The 19354-nt window shown below is 46.7% G+C and overlaps 1 protein-coding gene across 2 annotated transcripts in view; it reads right to left on the bottom strand.

The window, feature by feature from the left end:
- Positions 1-19354, bottom strand: part of GAK (cyclin G associated kinase) — a 105946-nt gene that overhangs the window by 65884 nt on the left and 20708 nt on the right. For both annotated transcript variants that reach the window (XM_054986526.1, XM_054986524.1), the window contains exons 2-4: positions 7154-7215; positions 3250-3309; positions 1797-1911 (exon numbers count right to left, since the gene is read on the bottom strand). In XM_054986526.1, coding sequence (XP_054842501.1) covers positions 1797-1911; positions 3250-3309; positions 7154-7215 — 237 coding nt within the window. The remainder of the gene's footprint in view (positions 1-1796; positions 1912-3249; positions 3310-7153; positions 7216-19354) is intronic.

Here is a 19354-nt window from a genome sequence, read left to right on the forward strand (position 1 = left end):
CTGCCACACTCCACATGGGGCCAATTTGGCCTGTTTGTGGTCCAAACTGGCCCCCAAAGAAGTGTGGGAATGCTCCCATGGCCGGCGCAACAACATCGCTTCCGGAAGTGACCTCACCATGTCGGTTGGGAGTACGTGTGCGGCGCGCATTCCTAAGGTGCCTGCCAGTGGCGGGCAACCTCTGGGAGCTTACCCCCTCCCCACCAATCACCCAGGGGCAAATCCCTGGGAGTTTGCCTGCCGCCAGCAGGCATCTGGGAACCCTACTTGTTTGAGATGCATTTGTTCGTGCTTCTCTGGGCAAAAGGATGCAGGGCTTACACTACCCTCTCAAAGCAAACACTTCCCAAGGAAGGAAGAAAATTCCAGACCCCATGCCTTCAGAGACAGAATCCCTCCAATGTCACAGAAAACTCCTGCACAGAAGGTGGGGCCCATTCCCTGTAAGAGAAGTTGTACCACTTCCTTCCTGCTTTCCTCCTTGAGCCAAAGCGATGCGAAAATGTGTCCAAGTCTCTCCCCCACCTCAGAGTGAACAGATTCACCCAGACTCCGGGTGTCTGGTAGTCGGCCTACCGGCATGCCTTAAACCTTATCTCATCATAGCACATCCAACACTTGTTTGGTCTTTCAATCCTACTCCTAGTGATTCTGGAACAAATTAAGCTTTTACCACCTAGCCTCAGGAAGGGGCTGTGGCTCAGTGGTCATTCATCTGCTCTGCACACGGACTGTCCCAGGTTCAATTCCTGACACCTCCAGCTTAAAAACAAGAAGGATTAAGTAGTAATGATCCCCCGGAAAGCTGCCAGCAGTAAAAGTAGGGACTATGACATTAATAGGGCAGGAGGCTGGCTTAGGTAGCTAGAGGCGCAAGTGTTTTCAAGCCTGATTCTGTGGCAGGAAAGAGGAAGATTCATTTTACAGAGGAATTGGGAAGGCAGCTGCAACATTAATACCTCCATAGGATGTCCCTGCTAAGAAGCCAGTCTCCATGAGGATGAAGAGATCACCAAAATCATTCAAACCCTGTGCCTGTTTTAAATGGCTTTATTACTGATTTTTATGAAATTGTTCTATTCCATTTTCTGTTGTAAACCATCATCAGCACTTGATGTGGATATGTGGCTGAGAAGTATCCTAAATAAACAGAGTCTGGGACATCGGAGAAGGAAAGAGAAGGAAAAACAACGCCAGCAATTTAAGCTTCAGCTGCCTGCGGTCCTTACTGCTGTATTACACTGACAGTATCTTCAAACACAAAATATCTACTAGTTGTGAATACAGAACAGAAGGAAAAAAGGCATCTTTAAGCTTCTGCCTCTTTCAATCTGGCACTGAAAACCAGAGGACTTCGTGTCTGCAGGCCCCACGCAGCACCGCGCTCTTCAGTCTCAGCCGCACCGGTTAATTAGAGGGCAAATTTTAATCTGCAATTAAAGCTGTAATTGAAGCTTACAGCTCTAATTAATAACCTTTTATTTCCCCCTAAGAAGCATGCAAAACCACGTGAAGGGAAAGAGAATCGCTCTCACACATTCTTTCGTTCTCTTTATTGTGCTTTACTCAACACTGTGTCTAAAACCAGTGTCAGAAATGTAACTGAAACAAAAAAACTGGGGCGTGCCCCTGAGGGAGCACAGCCTGTGGAGACGGCTGCAGCAGCCCTTCCCTCACCGCCTGTCAGTCATGCCTGTTTTTGCGGTCCAGGTGACAGTTGGGCCTCACGAGAGCACCTGTTTTGCTGAACATCTATGGCAGACGACCCTCAGAACCGCATGGAAGTGTGATCTTACCTCTACAGAGCTCTGTTAACAGAAGGAATTCCCCTTGCCCGGTATCAGATTCTTCTTTGCCTATTGAGGCAGCAGAGCAGAACTGGACAATGTTTGGGTGACCGGAAAGCTTTTTCTAGAGTTTTCCATTTGTTAAAGTTTCAAAGTTTTTTAATATTCAAAACACATTTGTGAAGTCATGTTATACGATAAAGCACAGTTTGTTTCCTTCGGCCATCTCAGGACCAGTAAAACTCAACTCGCTTTGGGAGCAGAAAATGTACCAGCACCAATGCTTGCTGATCTGGACCAGAAAGAGCAGATCCAAACTGAGATCGTCAGCCAACGATTTAGTAAGACCATAACCGTCTGGTCTTTAAGGTGTGACTCACTTGGTAAGACCATAACCGTCCTCTCTTTAAGGTATGACTAAACTTAGACTTACTAGTCAAGACGAGACTGAACTTTTCCAGGCTGTGCGAGTGACAGCATTCTATGCCGCTTATAAGATGAATGATCGGTTCAGACACAACAGAAAAACCATGAAAAGCCAGTTTGGTGTAGAGGTAAGAGCGCGGCACTCTAATCTGGAAGAACCGGGTTTGATTCCCCACTCCTCCACTTGAAGCCAGCTGGGTGACCCTGGGTCAGTCACAGCTTCTAGGAGCTCTCTCAGCCCCACCCACCTCACAGGGTAATTGGTGTTGTGGGGATAATAATAACATACTTTGTAAACCGCTCTGAGTGGCTGTTAAGTCATCCTGAAGGATGGTATGTAAATCGAACGTTGTTGTTATTATTAACAACAACTTTTGTTAGTTCGTGAGACCAGGATTTGGCTTGTGGACAGTCATTCAAATCTTGCTTCAACAAATGTTGATTTCATCATCTTGCCTCTGTAACTGGGGAGGGTGATACCAAGGAACAATTCACACGTCACATAAAACCACAGCGGAAACTACTTGTGGTTAAAAACCAGCCTGAAGCCATGGTTTCAGATTCTAGTTCAACAGACCCTAACTAATCATTATTAGCAGTGTTACCTGAATGCAGACCATTACATTAACCACAGCTTAATTAAACCATGGTTTTAATTGGCAACGGAACTATGTCAAAACAGTACAGACAGCCCTCAACAAAAAAAATCAAATAATGAAAAATGGAACACAACATAATTGGCCGTATTGTGCCTGTGTTTAAAGTGCCCCATCTTGTCACAAACTCGTGAAAATAATGCCATGCCCCCAATAACAGAATTTTGATTTGTAGTCTGGAACACAGTATAAAAGAAAACTCTGAATTACTAAAAGGTTGGGATCTGCAAGAAATGGTCATATGTTACTTGTAAGCACAGCAAACTTTGTTCCTTAGGAATCACTGTAAGAGTGATAAAAGGCTGAATAGTCACCGATCTGATCATTCATTTAGGACTGCTTTAACTATCTAAAAGTTTTTGTCTCTTTAAAAAGGATACCATAAAGCAAACTTCCTGAATGATGGCTTTGTTCTTTTCTTCTTCATTAGATAGCAATCTCTGTCATAAAACAAAATGGTAGAAAAACAAGAATTCTGTTTCACTTTGATAGAAATATGCATTCGAGGTCTAGAACGAATGAGATTTGGACACGTGATCTCGTATCATCTATCGGTGCTTTTCTTAATCAAACGGCACAACCGGCTCTCTCTGAAAGATGTTTAGAAACTTCGGCAAGATCAGAGTGTGGTGGCTGGCCTCCTCAGGTTAAATTACAAGGAGCGTTTCACAGGACTGGTATCCTGGTTCCTTTTCAGGTGATGGCTATCAGTGCCCCCAAACAGCTGAAGTTATCAGGTAACTTGTGGCACTTGCATGCAGATAGGAGAACCCGTACGGCAATACCATTCTTCATCTGACAATTTAGGAAGTTCAGCCGCTACAGCTCCTGTCCCCTGTAATATCCAGTTTGGACCAACAGATGTTGATGTAAGTGGGATCTTTAAGGTACCAATTCACTCTATGCTGTCTCCCCATGGAGTCAGGTGCAGGAACAATTCCCATTTATGGGGGGGGGGGGCTGACTGAATGTAGCATCAGGACCAGCCTGAAGGCTGGTCCACATGCAGGTAACTATGTTCAGAGCCCACAAACAAATGCAAGTTCTTATGTCTGTTCAACAATTGTAGGTGCCTAATTTTCGCTTTTTAAAAAAGGAAGAAAAATTAACAGATATGGGACTGAGCATCTGCAGGCATTTATCTGCAAGCAGGGCTTTTTTTCTGAGAAAAGAGGTGGTGGAACTCAGTGGGTTGCCCTCGGAGAATATGGTCACATGGCTGGTGGCCCCGTCCCCTGATCTCCAGACAGAGGGGAGTTGAGATTGCCCTCCGCGCCGCCAAGCGGCGCGGAGGGCAGTCTCAGCTCCCCTCTGTCTGGAGATCAGGGGGCGGGGCCACCAGCCATGTGACCATTTTCAAGAGGTTCCGGAACTCCATTCCACCACGTTCCCGCTGAAAAAGTCTGTAATTGAAGCAGCCTATTGTTAACAGTTAACTAGATACACGTCTGCCTAAATTAGCATTCAGACACAGCGCTTGATTTCTTCCCTGTCTCAGACTAAACCACCCAGCAAAAGGATTGTTTAAAGCAGTGGTCTTCAAACTTCATAGGTCAGAACCGTGAGGTGGATCAGGGAGCTGGGCCCCTACTGGGCTTGCCAGGATTCCTGCTACAGGAAGCAGCAGGAGGAGGAAAAAAACGTTTAAATCATTTTAAATCCAGCAACGTTATGTCACTTGTGGGTAAAATTCCAAAGTGACACACAGAGTAGCTCTAAGAATTGCCAGAAACTCTATGGTTTTGCCTGGAAGTGACACTGCACTCTAAGCAATATCACCAGCATTGCATGCAACTCCCTCATTCCTTCCCCCGAGCCCTAGGGAGGACGGAGCTGCCATTTTCTTTTTGCTCCTCTTTGGAAGAGGTACCACACCAACTGCCTCTCTTTGGGCAGATCCACATGATAGAGGATTCCTCCTAGGCTCTAACTCTTGGCTCGTGTTACACCTTGGGGTGCTTAGCCTGCATTTCCTGTCCCAGGCTCTCTTGGTCTGCTGCCCATGGTACTAGTGAGGTCTTAATTTCATCGTGATGTCATGTGCCTGCGGCTCGGTGGGTCTCATACGTCGTCTGGGAGTTAATGGTGAGTCTCAACTGTGTAAGGTTGGAGATAACTGCCTGGTCCAAGGCACCGCTTCATAGGACCTTTTACATATCATTTTTTTTCAAGAGCGTATTCAGAGCCAGAACAGCTCAACAGAAGAAGGATGGTACATACACTTAAAGGGGTAGCCATTTTAGTGTGTTGCAGCGAAATAAAACAGAAGGTCCAGCAGCACCTTAAAGATGAACGATGTCTATTCGAATATGAGCTTTCTTGAGCCAGGCTCATAGTGAAATAGATACGGTTTGTCTTTAAGGTGCCACTGAACTCTTGTCTTACATAAATTAAAACACATTTTCCAGCTTCTCCCAGGGAACCAGAGTAGCAAGCTGCTTGCTTTCTGGTAACTATGTCCCTTCTCTATGAAGGCCTCACAGAAGCATCAAGAAGATGCAGACAAGGTACCAGTTTAACAACCGTTTCTGAAGGATGTTTGTCTAGCAGTTGTACATGTGACTCCCACCGCCACACAAATGCGCATTGTCAAAAGCTCTGGAATCAGCTGGTAAAGGGCAGTGGCTTGCAATTCGTCAAAGGCAACCTGTAAAACGCCTCAACAAAGCTTTCAATATTGAAACCTTCCCCTAGATTTTACCACACAAGTCGTGGCACTGAAGACTTGTTTGGAGGGTTCCGGCATCCCTTTCAATCGCTACCCTGCTATCACTTCAGATGAGTTTATAAAAAGAAAAGTACAGCATCAAATGGCAAGATTACAATGACCCTAGTCTTAGCACTGCATCAAGGGAAACTGTCCCAGAGGCCAGACTATCAAGCAGGAGGGGCCTGCACCTGAGATGGCTCTTGTTTCTTTCTCAGTACACTCAAAAGACAGGGAGAAAACAATGAATTCACAAAAGCTTTAAGATATGAGTAGCTGCTTCACACAGGCTAATTTTCACAACTCTATGGAACTAATACTGCAACTCAGGCTTGCGGAGACATCAGCCTGGTTATTAGTTACAAGAAATCATCTCCTCCTGCCAACCAATCAACCTTGCTTATTTTAAGCCAGAAATAATTATTCTATGTATGTGCTGGCAGATACGGCGAGTAAAAAGTTGTTGGCTTTTGTGCATTTGTGTAGTACTCTGCTGAAACAAGTGACTAGCAAATTCAGGAGCTTTTAAATATGCTGCGGGTTGCTCACGTGCATTAACTTTTGAAAGGAAAACAGCCAATTACAAAAGTCAAGTCATTACGAAAAAACACTGGCTCCAAGTTCTGATCTAGAGGAGAGTCATAACGGTGTCAGAAACAACTGGACTGGAGGCAAACGGGAGAAGAAAAATACAGCCATACAACATTTCCACTGAAGGGAAAATAGCATAGCTTGTTTTGAAGAAAAACAAATTTAGCTACCCCAGGATCTCAGACCTGGAGAGGACAACCTTCTACCAACATAATGATCAACTTATGAGGAAAGTTTCTCTCCAAACTCTAGGCAACACCACTCTATCCTTAGAGCCAGTTTGGTGTAGTGATTAAGAGTGGCAGGAAGTTAATCTGGAGAGCCAGGTTTGATTCCCCACTCCTCCTCTTGAAGCCAGCTGGGCGACCTTGGGTCAGTCACAGCTTCTAGGAGCATTCCCAGCCCCACCTACCTCACAGAGTGATTGTTGTGAGGATAATAACAACACATTTTGTAAACCGCTCTGACTGAGCATTAAGTTGTCCTGAAGAGTAGTTTGTAAATTGAATGTTGTTATTATTATTATTACTTAGGGTAACAACTAAATTAATCTCCAGGTTTGCCAATGGACTGACAGATCTTCCTTCACTTCTGCTCTCTTGCTTCACAAGGGGCCTGATTGTTCCAATTAATTGCTGGATTTTAAATCTTCAAATGAGGGAATAGCAACTGCTCCTTTCTCCCCATGGTCGCTGGTGCAACCCAAGACCAGGTGGCCACGTAACTTCTTCTCTCCTTCATGTTAAGCCTGACTTATACATCATGCCTAGCAACTTTTATTCCCCCACCCCACCCACTGGTTCTGCTAAACATCCAGGCTGAAGAAGAGCTCCCAAAGACTCAAAAGCTTGCTCCCTACTTGTGATGTTTTAGCTGGCCCTACTAAAAGATACTAACCTCCTACTGTCCATGTATTTACTACACTACAAAGCGTGAAAACAAAAAACTCAGCCAATATTCCAATCCCAAAAACAAGGTTTGCTTACCTTTAAAGCGTATTCTTTCCCACTTCCAACATCCAGAGCTTCATACACAAAAGCAAAACCACCTGATGAGAAAGAGACAACAGTGAAACTCAAACTTTCCCCATCATGTAGCCAGTTAATTGCAGAAATAAAACTACTGTCCCAAAAGGGGGTACATTATATAACACAACACATTTAATCATGCTTCACACAGAGATTTAAAAGTGCAGAGTTTTAACATTCACTTTTAGTTCCTAACGCTATTTTTTCTATTACTAATATCTAGCACATTAAAGAGGGAAAAATGGGAATACAGACGCCTTTCTTCAGGGCCAGGACATCGTAGCTACTGTATTATTGTTTTGGAAACATTGTAAGCATGTGGCCCCTTTCTCGTCTTCCTAGACTACCAGCACTGCAGGTGTGTATTATGTGCCATCAAGTAGCCTCTGACAACCCTATGAAGGAAAGACCTCCAAACCGTCCTATTGTTAACAGACTTGCTCAGACCTTGCAAACTGGAGGTCGTGGCTTCCTTTATTGAGTCAAGCCATCTCGTTTTGGATCTTCCTCTTTTCCTACTGCCTTCCACCCACTTCCACTGCAGGTAGCAGCATCAAAAAAAAGGGGGAAAAGCTTTCTAAGGTATCCTTACATCATTTCCCTGGATGTGGTCTTCCTTGATAAACAAAAAATGTTATTTAATCCAGTTACTTTTTTCAAATTCTGCTTGGGGGCGAAGGGGTGGGTGGGTGTGTTAAAGAACACTATCATGAATAACCTTGGCAACAGTCCCTTAGAGCTGTTCAAGCTGCGTGAGAATGCTGGCCAGGGATGCTTGTAAGCATCAAACGCCCAAATTCTTTAGAAGTGCAGATGACCAACCTGTGGCACAGGTGTCACAAACAGCAAGAGCACGAAGCAGTGCTGATTGGAATTAGTAGGGCTTGGAACCAGCTACAGCGACTCTGTTTCTAATTCTGAACCGCCCAAATCCTGTGTGAATCAAAAATCCCGACCTGGGCCCACACAGGATAAGGGAGATTCTTCTACAAAACCAGGGGACCCTCCAGGTGGAAAAAAAATTGTATGTGTGGGTTAACCTCACTAAACTTACTTCTTTTTAAAACAAAACAGTTCTCAAAAACACTCTCTTACAACATCTCTGCCACCATTTGGAGATTGTCTAGCAACCCAGACTAGACTACTGTAAATTGTTCTACACAGGGCTGCCCTTGAGGTTGATCTGGAAATTACAGTCGGTCCAGAACGCAGCAGCACACATCCTCATTGGGACCTTGGTTCGGACACATATACAACCTGTCCTGTGCCAGCCGTACTGCATACTGGATACGGTTTTGTACGGATACTGGATACGGTTTCAGAGCCCTAAACAGAGTGGGACCTACATATTTACAGGACCGCCTCTCACCATATGTTCCCCAGAGGGCCCTTTGCTCAGCCAACCAACATCTTCTGGTGGCTCCTGGCCCCAAGGACATTCAACTAGCCTCAACCAGGGCCAGGGCCTTTTCGGCCCTGGCACCAGCCTGGTGGAATTCCCTCTCTGTTGAGACTAGGGCCCTGTGGGACTTGTTACAATTCCACCAGGACTGTAAGACGGAGATGTTCCACCAGGCCTACGGTAGTGGTTGAGGCTTGGTGAGCTTCTAGGTCAGCCTTTCTGCTGTGGTTCACTGTTTAGTTGAGACATCTGACTGCAACCTGCCCTCTCTACCCTAAAGAATTCCTGATGAGGTGTATTAACATCACACATTGCCGCTTCGATTTGGATTTAATTATATTACTGAATTTAAATTGTATTCTATGTTATTCTAATATTATTAATGTTACTCGCCCTGAGCCTGCTCATGGGGAAGGTGAGATAGAAATGCAACAAATTAAATTAAATTAGCCCCAACAAATATTGCTGAAGGCGACAGGCAGCAATAGTGGGAAGAAGGCAGCAGTGGGGGTGGGGGGGAGAAGAGGAATGGGACATGGGAGAGCTCAACATGGGTCTCTCACTTGTAACATTCCTATTTTAAAATTTATATCCCACCTTCAACCCAAAGGCTTCAGGGAATCTCATAATAAGACAGCAAGTGTTAAGACCACACCAAAGCCCACTGCAAAAACCATCTAAAAGCAACAAGAACAACTCCCACGAACCATATGAACTGAACAGGTGTCTAAGGCAAGTTTAGTGTGAACTGAACAGGAAGCCAACTCAAGAAGTCAGCATATGAATTAACTAGCCTGACTAATATTGTGGTAAAGCCTCCAATACACCTGTCATATATGCCTCCTGCATATCTGCCATGAATGTATATTGGCTCTGCCTCTGGTCTCTGAGAGTACGGGAAGTTCTTTATTGCTGTAATGCCAGCAGGGTATCTCGCAAATGTTTACTTTCTCTTTCTCGCTCCGCTGAGCCAGTGTCCTTGACTGCCAGCTGAAACTGGCTCGAAATGTATCCTTCTTGAGAACCACCTTTCTCACTGTCTACTCTAAAACAATGAAGTTACTTCAACTGGAACACCTGTGCGTTAACTGTGGAGAACTTGGGGATCTAACTGCCAGGGACTGACAACACCAACAAAATAAACCATGCTCCGATCTATGAAGCTCTTGTCTTGCATTACTGCTTGTTCCTCACAGACAGAAGCAACATACTCCTGGACAATGTGGATTGCATATGTACTATACTGAGTACTAGAACAGTGCAGCTAGGCCTTTATTTGTGGCACATTTGATAAAAAAGTCAGCCACCATTGCTCAAGAGAGATGTGCCAACAGATGAGTTCAGACCCAGTGGGTCAGTGACTGAGATAAAATGAGACACAACCCTATTCACGGATGAGACTTAATTGTGCATACAACGTATACTTTGTCATAGCTGGTACAAAGCATGCACCCTCGGCAACCTTTCAGAGTGTTTAATTGCTGGTTGCAAAGCAGAACTTACTCTGGAAACAAATGTTTCCTCCTAACAGGAAACCCAGGGTGCGCGAGTCATAGGTGGAGCCATCAAATTGCCTCTCGTTCCTGAAACACCACATTGCAATGGCTCCCAATCATACACAGCAGCAACAGTCTGCTCCTAGAATCGCCACATGTTTTGGATCCGTTTACTGCCAGGAGGGCCGAAAACATAAGTGACCATATTCCCAAGTCCCACAGGTCAAGTATTTTCAGACTGGATCTACACAGGCAATGGAATGAGATGGTACAATCCTGAGGCGGTAGAACGGACTGCACTACTTCAGACTGCTGGGGGGGGGGGAGTAGTTGCATGTGTAATGCGTCTGAGTAGATTCCCTGTATCAAAACCAAAAGAAGGTACTGAGAGATTGTTTATTTACTTCATTTCCCCCCTGCCTTTCTCATGATGAGGATCCATTCAAACATGAGTCTCTCAGGTCCTAGTCTGACACTCTAACCACTACACTACACTGTCTTGGCTAGAACCTTTCATCCAGACTAATCTAGCTTCCTACTGCCAGGAAAAGCTGACATGGGATAATACTATAAAATGGTGTCTTCCATGTGCAGTCTGCATCATCACAGCCTATTCTATTTCCTTAGGACTCTTCTCTTACTCTGCTACATACCCATTCACTGCACTGACTCATCAAAACGAGGATGTGCATGTGTGAAATCACAACATATGACTCCAAGAGACTTTTAAATACCGTTTTCCCCTTCATCCACTGTTGATACCCTTGCCATTTTATCCATACTGAATATGTTCAATGCAGGTGGTTCATACATTCAGTGCAAACCCCTCCAGATCCATGTAAATTTGCTCCACATCGTTCACAGCTACATCCACTAGAGTAGTCTCTCCTAAAAAAGAAGGGTCCTAAAGTTTCTCTCAGTACACGAAAGGAAGAGAAATACCCGAGAAATAGCTCTCTCATTCTCCTACAGGGGCAAGGTGATAAAACCAGGCTTCTACCATGCGCTGTTCGATATCACGCCATCATTGTGATATAGCAATCATTCGCAACTGGATTTATTTATTTATTGAATTTATAGTCTGCTCTCCCGGCGAACAAGCTCAGAGCGGATCACATCCATTTAAAAAAATAAAACAAAACAGATAAAACTGGAAGCCTAAAAGAGCCGATGCAATTCACAGTTCCACCCTCAGCAGTGCACATCGCACAGTCCCATATACAGTCATTTAGGGCCCGCGGAGGCTGCTGACGATCAGCAGACGAAAGCAACAACAACTACGGAGGGGACATGCAGTAGGAGGCTGAAGTGGAGGCCCATTTGCCTCAACCACCAAAGGCCTGGCAGAGCATCTCCATCTTACTGGCCCAGCAGAATGATAGTAAATCCCACTGGGCCTGAGTTGTCACAGGCAGAAGGATCCACCAGGCTAAGGCCAGGGCCGAGAAGGCCTGGGCCGTGGTCGAGGCAAGGTGGACCTCCTTGGGGCCAAGGACCACCAGGAGACGTTTGACTGCTGAACGGAGCACCCTCCAAGGAATATAGGGTGAAAGACGGCCCCGAAGTCCCAGTCTGCTAAGGGCTTTAAAGGTCAGAACCTCTTGTCCTCACAGGAGAATTCAGTTGCTCTAGTCAACTCCAATATCAGCTTGGGGTGAACTTTTAAGAAAAGAGCCAGGAAGTTAACAAAAATTACAGAGATAAGGGCAAGAAAATGAATTCTAGCCCTAGGCCAGGCAGAGCCTACTGTACAAATACCCCCTCTCATAAATGTCTGCATTTATGAGAGGGGGTTATTGTTGGCAGATTATTGTTGGCTAAAATCCAACATTTTTTTTTAAGAAACAGAAGCCAGTAGTGCCCTGGGAAGCCATTAAGGAAACCCAGTCTTAGAAATAAACCAAGAAGCTGCCACATCACAACAGAAAACAATTTCTTAAAAACAATCTGTCTTCCTGCTCCTTCCCCTACCTTATTAAGGAACAGTTGAGAGACTCGGGGGGTAAATTTTGCCAGAATGCTCCAATAAGCCTCTAACTTCCATTAATAGATTACAACCACCACACTATAGCAACTGCTAACACATCTGGAAGCTGGGCTTCTTGAAGCCTGGAGACGGTGAGCATTATCCTATTGACTTATGCGGGCACTGAAGTCCTGGCCTGCTGTTCATGGCTGACAGCACATCAGGGTTGCTGATGAACAGCTCCATTGTGGACATGGGCATGAATCAAAATACGAAGCAATTTTTGTGACAAATCGGGCCGTTTCGTGTGTCGCGAAACCACATTTTGTGGGGCTGCGGTTTTCATGAAATTCACGACTTCTGGCCCTTTTCGTTAGATTCGTGAATGATTCGTAATTTCAGACAGGCTGGCGTTGATCCATTCATTCCCCAGGCAACAATGGGCCCAGACCTTTTGTTCCCATTGGAAACCTCAATCGTAGGCCACTTACCCTTGATAGGCAGCTCTCCTAGCCATCTGGAGAGCTTCCATTCTGCCCTATACAGCAAGGAGCAGGAGGTTAATCCCCTAGGAAACCAAGGAGGTGGGCCTTCTGTAAACATGGGCACACCAATCTCACCCCTCCAAATCCTGTTAGGCAGGTCTGTCAGCCAACCACAGACCTCCTGTTCTGCTCTATGTCAGCGTTTTTTATAAAAGGCACCTCTCTCTGCCGCGTGCTTTTCAGTCCCATTAGACAGAGGTAGAGGGAGGACCTGTTGCTGGGACTGGAATGAGAGACAGTGTGGACTGGAATTGTGCTTTTGGCTACTGCTGCTTTAAAAGAGACTGAAAGAAGCCACATTTCCTGCTCTTGACCATGCTGTGGGAAGGTCTTTGGGTGAGGGTGCCTTTTTTCCTCCACCCCACCCCAGTCTCAGGCCTTAGCTTGGCTCTGGGGTCTAGGCCTCCCCTTTTTTAAAATTTGCTTGTCTTTGTTTCTTCTCAATTCTTTCTCTGTTCTTTTGAGGGCTCACACTCTTGCTTTTTCCTTTGGTTTTGGTTTAGGGCCTCCCCCCCCCACCCAAGCCCAGTCTCAGGGCCACTGCCTGGCTCTGGAGCACAGCTTTGTGTGGGTTCCTGAGAGCCTTACTCTCTTCTGTTTCCTTTCTCTCTAGTTGTGCACTTGTCTGGTGCAGCTCACTCTTGTTTTGTGCACCCACTGTGTGCATCTCATTTTTATTTTGAACACCTTTCCCACCTGGGCAGGTGTCTCTGTGATGTTTAGGGGCTCTCCCCTCAAGCCCAGAGCCATTGCCTGGCTCTGGGATACAGCTTTGTGTGGGTTCCTACCCTGAGGGGCTCACACTCTCTTTTCTTTCCTTTTCTTTAATTTCAATTTGAGCACCTCTCCAGTGTCTCTGTGATGTTTAGGGGCTCTCCCCTCAAGCCCACTCCCAGGGCCACTGCCTGGCTCTGGGGCACAGCTTTGTGTGGCTTCCTTGCCTGAGGGTGGAAACTCCTCAAAGCTACCTTTTTTCTTTTGCTTCCAAATTATTTTTGTGTGCAGCACTATGAGGCATGGAATGAAGGGCAAGGGTGGATGTGGGGGGAGGAAATTCACAGCTTGTCCTGGTTACCCATTGGAGCCCAGCAATACTAGGGGCGAGGTCTCGGAGGCACCAGAGACTCCTACTGTAGTAGATCTCCCTGAGGGTGCGGTGGAGGAGACAGGTCTCACCGCTGGTGGGAGCTGAAGTGGATATCCTCAACATTTTTGAGGAAGATGAAGAGGGGGGATCTCAGGACGAATGGCGGGGTTTTGGAGAGACATTCAGCTCCTCCAAATCCCAAACTCTTGGGACTGTCCCTGACTTGCCAATTCCTGGTCGCCGTTTCAGTCAGGCATTGGGGCAGCACTTCCAGACCCTTCCTAACGACCCCGTGCGGTGTGGTGCCGTTCCTCCAATGCCCTGGTGCGTAGGGGCTGTGACCCTAACCACATATTGTCAACCACCCTCCACTTGCATCTGCAGAGGTGCCACCCGAGCCTGCTGCCTCCAGAGAAATGCGAGTCACCTGGCGGGTGGAAGATGAGGGCTCCTGATTAGAAAGAAGGGGGAGGGTTACGAGAGTCCACCCCGAGCAAGAAGCCTTGCCCCGAGGTTGCGGTGGGTGGGAGTGGAACATCCCAGCAGGCTACCCTGCAGGAGGCTGTCCCCTCGGGGTCAGCGATGGTGCCCAGAAAAAGAGTCAGGAGGCGGGCACTCGCACGTGGTGGAGACGATTTCCCTGGACGGACTCCCTTTGTCTGTCGTGGATGGTGTGAGGTTTAGGAGGCTGCTGCGTCATTTCGCCCCCTGGTTCAAAATACTGTTGTGGCGGACCATTGGTCGGCGAGTCTTGCCCGCCCTCTACCACCGTGTGCAAGAGATGGTTTTCAAGGAGCTGTTGGGTGCCAAAGGGCGGACTGTTCACTTCACGGTGGATATGCAGAGTGGCTGTCATCACGGCTACCTCGCCCTCACTGCCAATTGGTGGCAACCGGAGGGCCTCCAATGCCCCAGGGAAAGGCCAGGGCCCCGGGGTGAGGTGCTACCCTTGGTGCCAGGCTACAGGGTGGTTCTTCTCCAGGCACGGGGGATGGATGAAGATCACATGGGGAAGAACATCGCCACCACGATCAAGGCAGGACTGAGGGACTGGACGTCTGGGGCGGATTTTGTCCGTAGCATCATGGTCACTGATGTGGGAAGTAACATGCCGCCCATGTCTACTCCATAGTTTAGTCCCCACTAAAGCTCTTTCACTTCTGTTACAGCAAGGCCTCGGAATAATTTATGACCCAGAGTATTCACACATACACACCAGTTACAATAAACTGAAATGATCACATGTTAAAGCAACCAAGTACAGACCGCAACATGCTGCTTTCACTGTGAACAGCCAATTCATACCAATAACTAGGACTCGGTTCAGCTCTGCATAAAATATTTACCAGATGTCTTCTAGCCGGGGGCTAGAACACAGGACTCAATAATAAAAGCTCAGGTGCATCTCCAAAAAGCATTTAACTCAGACTTTATATACAAGATACCCCAACATTCCTTCGGCCACCTGTTCTTCATTTCCAATTTGGAAATTCCATCTTCCATAAAGCCTCTAAAAATTTCTCAGGCTGTCCCAAGCAAAATAAGCTACCATCCACACAGAGGTGGATCTCCAAATCTGGGGTCAAATCTGTTCTTTAGATAGCATTTCTGCTATCACCAGCTCCCATATGTGCAATTTATCATCACATTTGTAGACTAGCTGGTCTTCTGCGCTCTAGAGGCCTGCCTGCTTTCTCATTTTACACAAAGACAGCAAAAGGGGGTGAAGAATCTGTGCAGCAGCTTCTCCTAAAGGCTGTATGAGCCTCAGGGAAAGGGAGGCAGAAATAACCCTATTCATCAGCGTCTTAAGAGCTGATTCACACAAGAGCATATGAAATGTGCACACAAAATAATCTATCCAACACTTAGCAATTTTAAAAACACACTGCTTTAAGCTAACACTGGCCAATACTGAAGTTCAGCCTGTGTTGGATAGGCTGTGATGGCTCATTCAAATATGCAAGCCATCACAATGTTTTGCTTCAGAGGCGACCATACTTACATAAAGCAAGACAGAGTTGTCACTTAAAACCAACAATTCTACAGCAGCATTTTCTTAAGATTTTGGAGCTTGGAAAATCCAAGAACCACAACAGAAACACAAAAACAGGACAAAGATGTACACATAATTATATCTGACAGGTAAGGCTTCATTAAAACAGATGCGGGTTTTAATTCAAGCCTACGCTTAGGCCTGAAAATAGTTGTTCCAAAAATACATACTAAACTTACAAGTTATGGTTTTTGCAGTCTTTAAATAGCTTTGGGTCATAACCAGAAGATCCTTCCGCAAATCAAATGTTCTCTCTTTCACATTCCTTTCCCTAATAGAACTAATACAAGCACTTCTAATCCTGTTTTTAAAACCTCTGTACACAACGCAGCAGAAGAATGGTTACACACAGCTAACTAGTTTCTTGGGTTTAGGCTGCAACTTCACAAATACTTAAAACGGCATTCCTAAGATGCATGTCCACACAAAAGAACAACAGCACAAAAACTTGCATTCGATACACTGGGATGGGTATAAAGACCTGCCTTACTAAATACAGTATTAGAAAGAGGGAGCCTTTTGCCCAGTTTACTTGGTGAGAGTGGGTTGATGGGAACATACTGAAGCTGGACAGTATAGTATGGTTACAAGTGAAGAGATACTCGTCTACAAGCTTCTTCGTAACCAGAAGCTCCCGCTTCTTTGATGGCTTTGGATGGCTGGTAGCTACTAACATATACACACATCCCTTGTTCAGATAGGGGTGCAAGCAAGTGAAACCATACGAGAGTTGGAAACCAGCAAAGGAAACAGAAGAGTGAGTTTCGTAAGCTGGCCGAGAACAAGGTACCAGGGAAAAGTGGGGGGAGACAATTGCTATGCTGCACGCAGTATCAGACCTTATCTGAAGAAGTGAGTTGTGACTCACAAAAGCTCGTACCCTACCACAAATTTTGTTAGTCTTACAGGTGCTACTGGACTCTTGGTCTTTTCTACTGCTACAGACAGACTAACACGGCTACCCATCCTGATCTAAGATTAGACCTTAACACCATGGCATGAATAATAGCCTCTCTTTTTAAATTCTGTGACATCCAATTAGATGAAGAGTTTTGGTGAGCTGCTCGCACCAAGTTATATGTCAATTTAGTTGGTCCTGATGAAAACTCTTGCACAGATTGTGTTCTTGGTTTAGGATTTTGCACGGACCGATATAGCTGTATAATTTTAACTAAGTAATTACTGCTTGGAAGCCAACATTCTATCTTGAGCAAGTTCTTGAGCTGGCAGTAGCTATGCAGCTTCAGAAGATCTTGAAGTAAACAGATTTTCTAGATCCATTTCAACCTCGATTGCTGAAATGGCCTTGATCCGGGCCTTTAGCTTATTATGGTGTTTTCTGCCTTTTTATAACTAACCCTGAAGTGGAGGGCTTTGCAACCCTTCACCAACCAGACCCTTCCTATATTTATTAATACTAGGTTCACAGCCCCCCTTTAAGTGAAGGGGGTTTGTGTCTAGTTAGTGTGTTTATTTTGTCATAAATCCAGAGGAGTTAGCCATGTTAGTCTGCAATAGCAAAGAGTCTAGTAGCACCTTTAAGACTAACCAACTTTATTGTAATATAAGCTTTTGAGAGCCACAGCTCTCGTCAGATGCACACTTTTCAGATTAATTAATCCAGTACCAGAGGGCACATCAGTTTGAATCCAAGCCTCTATGTCTTGGATCCTACAGAGAGTGTAGAGGAAAACCCTGGGCTGAGAATCACTCAGGAGTCAGATAAAACAATACAAATGTATTCAGATAGTAAGCATGACTCATCATATCTGCCCATATCAACCTGTTAACGGAGATTGTGCTGGAACTAGGAGGTGCTTATACTTAAAGAGTTACAACAATGTGTATTTAATCAGCTGCTTTTAACAGAACAACAGTAACTAGATAGCCCAGGAGCAGTCCGGGAAGTGACATCACTGCACTGAGCCAGGAGTATGCGCACGCAAGGATGCCCTGGAGGTAAGTGCCAGGTCCAGGCGGGTAAGAGGGCCTGGCAACCCTAAATAAAACACACAAAATATTTACATGACAAACCATTACACTCATCATACCAAATAAATTTAGTGTTAGTCCCTGGCAGTTAGATCCCCAAGTTCTCCACAGTTAACACACAGGTGTTCCAGTTGAAGTAACTTTATTAGAGATCCATTCAGTACAAGGTGCTCAGACAGTAGAATTGGCAGAAGTGACGTATGTGGGGCTAGCAATGTTAGTTATGGGGTATATTCCCGCCTTTGGGGGGGTGAGACATTGTTTTAGAGTAGACAGTGAGAAAGGTGAACTTATCTTTGGTTCTCAAGAAGGATACATTTCGAGCCAGTTTCAGCTGGCAGTCAAGGACACTCACTCAGCCGAGTGAGAAAAAGAAAGTAAACATTTGCAAGATAACCTACTGGCATTGCAGCAATAAAGAACTTTCCATATTCTCAGAGGCCCGAGACAGAGCCAATATACATTCATGGCAGATACGCAGGAGGCATATATGACATTTAGATTTGTGGGTAACCAAACCGAAAAGATTTGAAAAAACTGCTGCAACCAAGCGACTCGTTAGAATCAACTGAACAGGCTTATGTCATTAGTAGAGATGGGCACAAACCGGGAAAATGGTAGTCCCAGCCAGGACAGGTGCTCAAAATAATAACAAAAATAAAAATAATACTGTGAGCCCTCAGCTGAGGAACCCACTAGGCTTGGCCCCAGAGCCTGGCAGTGGCCCATAGACTAGGGTGGGGTCAGAGCCTTAACCCACCACCAGGGCTGGTGCCAGAGGTTCTGGCGCCTGAGGCGGCATGCGTGCACTCTGCGCACGCGCGCCACAGACTGCGTGATGACATCATCGCAGATGTCATCACGCGCCGCGGGGGGGCTGGGCAGCTCGCGGAGCCCCAAGCACAGAAGCTTCAAGCTGCTGCTGGGGCGGCGCATGGAGGCTGCTCCGTGCGCCGCCCCAGCAACAGCTCATGGCTTCTGCGCCTGGCTGGGGCAGAGGAGCGCGCAGCGGAGCTGGTGTGGCTGGCTGCAGCAGCAGCTGCAGCCAGCCAGCCCCATGCTGCCGCCGCCACATGCCCCAGCCGAGCGCAGAAGCTGCGAGCCACTGCTGGGGCGGCACGCAGAGGCTGCTCTGCGCGCCGCCCCAGCAACAGCTCACGGCTTCTGCGACCGGCTGGGGTGGAGGAGCACGCAGAGGAGCTGGCGTGGCCGGCTGCAGCTGCTGCTGCAGCCAGCCAGCCAGCTCCGTGCCGCCACTGCCACGCACCCCAGCTGGGCGCACAAGCTGCGAGCTGCTGCTGGGGCAGTGCCCGGAGGCTGCGCCCGGCTGGGGTGTGTGGCGGCGGCGGCAGCGCGGAGCTGGCTGGCTGGCTGCAGCAGTAGCTGCAGCCCAGTCGTGCCAGCTTCGCTGCGCACGCCTCCGCCCCCGACACCCCCTTCGGCGCCCCTCCAATGCCCGTGCGCCCGAGGCCACCGCCTACCTGGCCTCCATGGGCGCACCGGCCCTGCCCACCACCCAGGCACCTTCCCAGCTGGGACAGGTGCTCTAAATGAGAATGCCACCACAAGCTCCAAATACCTCCTTCTCAGACTGAAAATCCAGCAGCAGTTCCTC

The sequence above is a fragment of the Eublepharis macularius genome, chromosome 8 (assembly GCF_028583425.1).
Source record: "Eublepharis macularius isolate TG4126 chromosome 8, MPM_Emac_v1.0, whole genome shotgun sequence".
Lineage (NCBI taxonomy): Eukaryota > Metazoa > Chordata > Lepidosauria > Squamata > Eublepharidae > Eublepharis > Eublepharis macularius.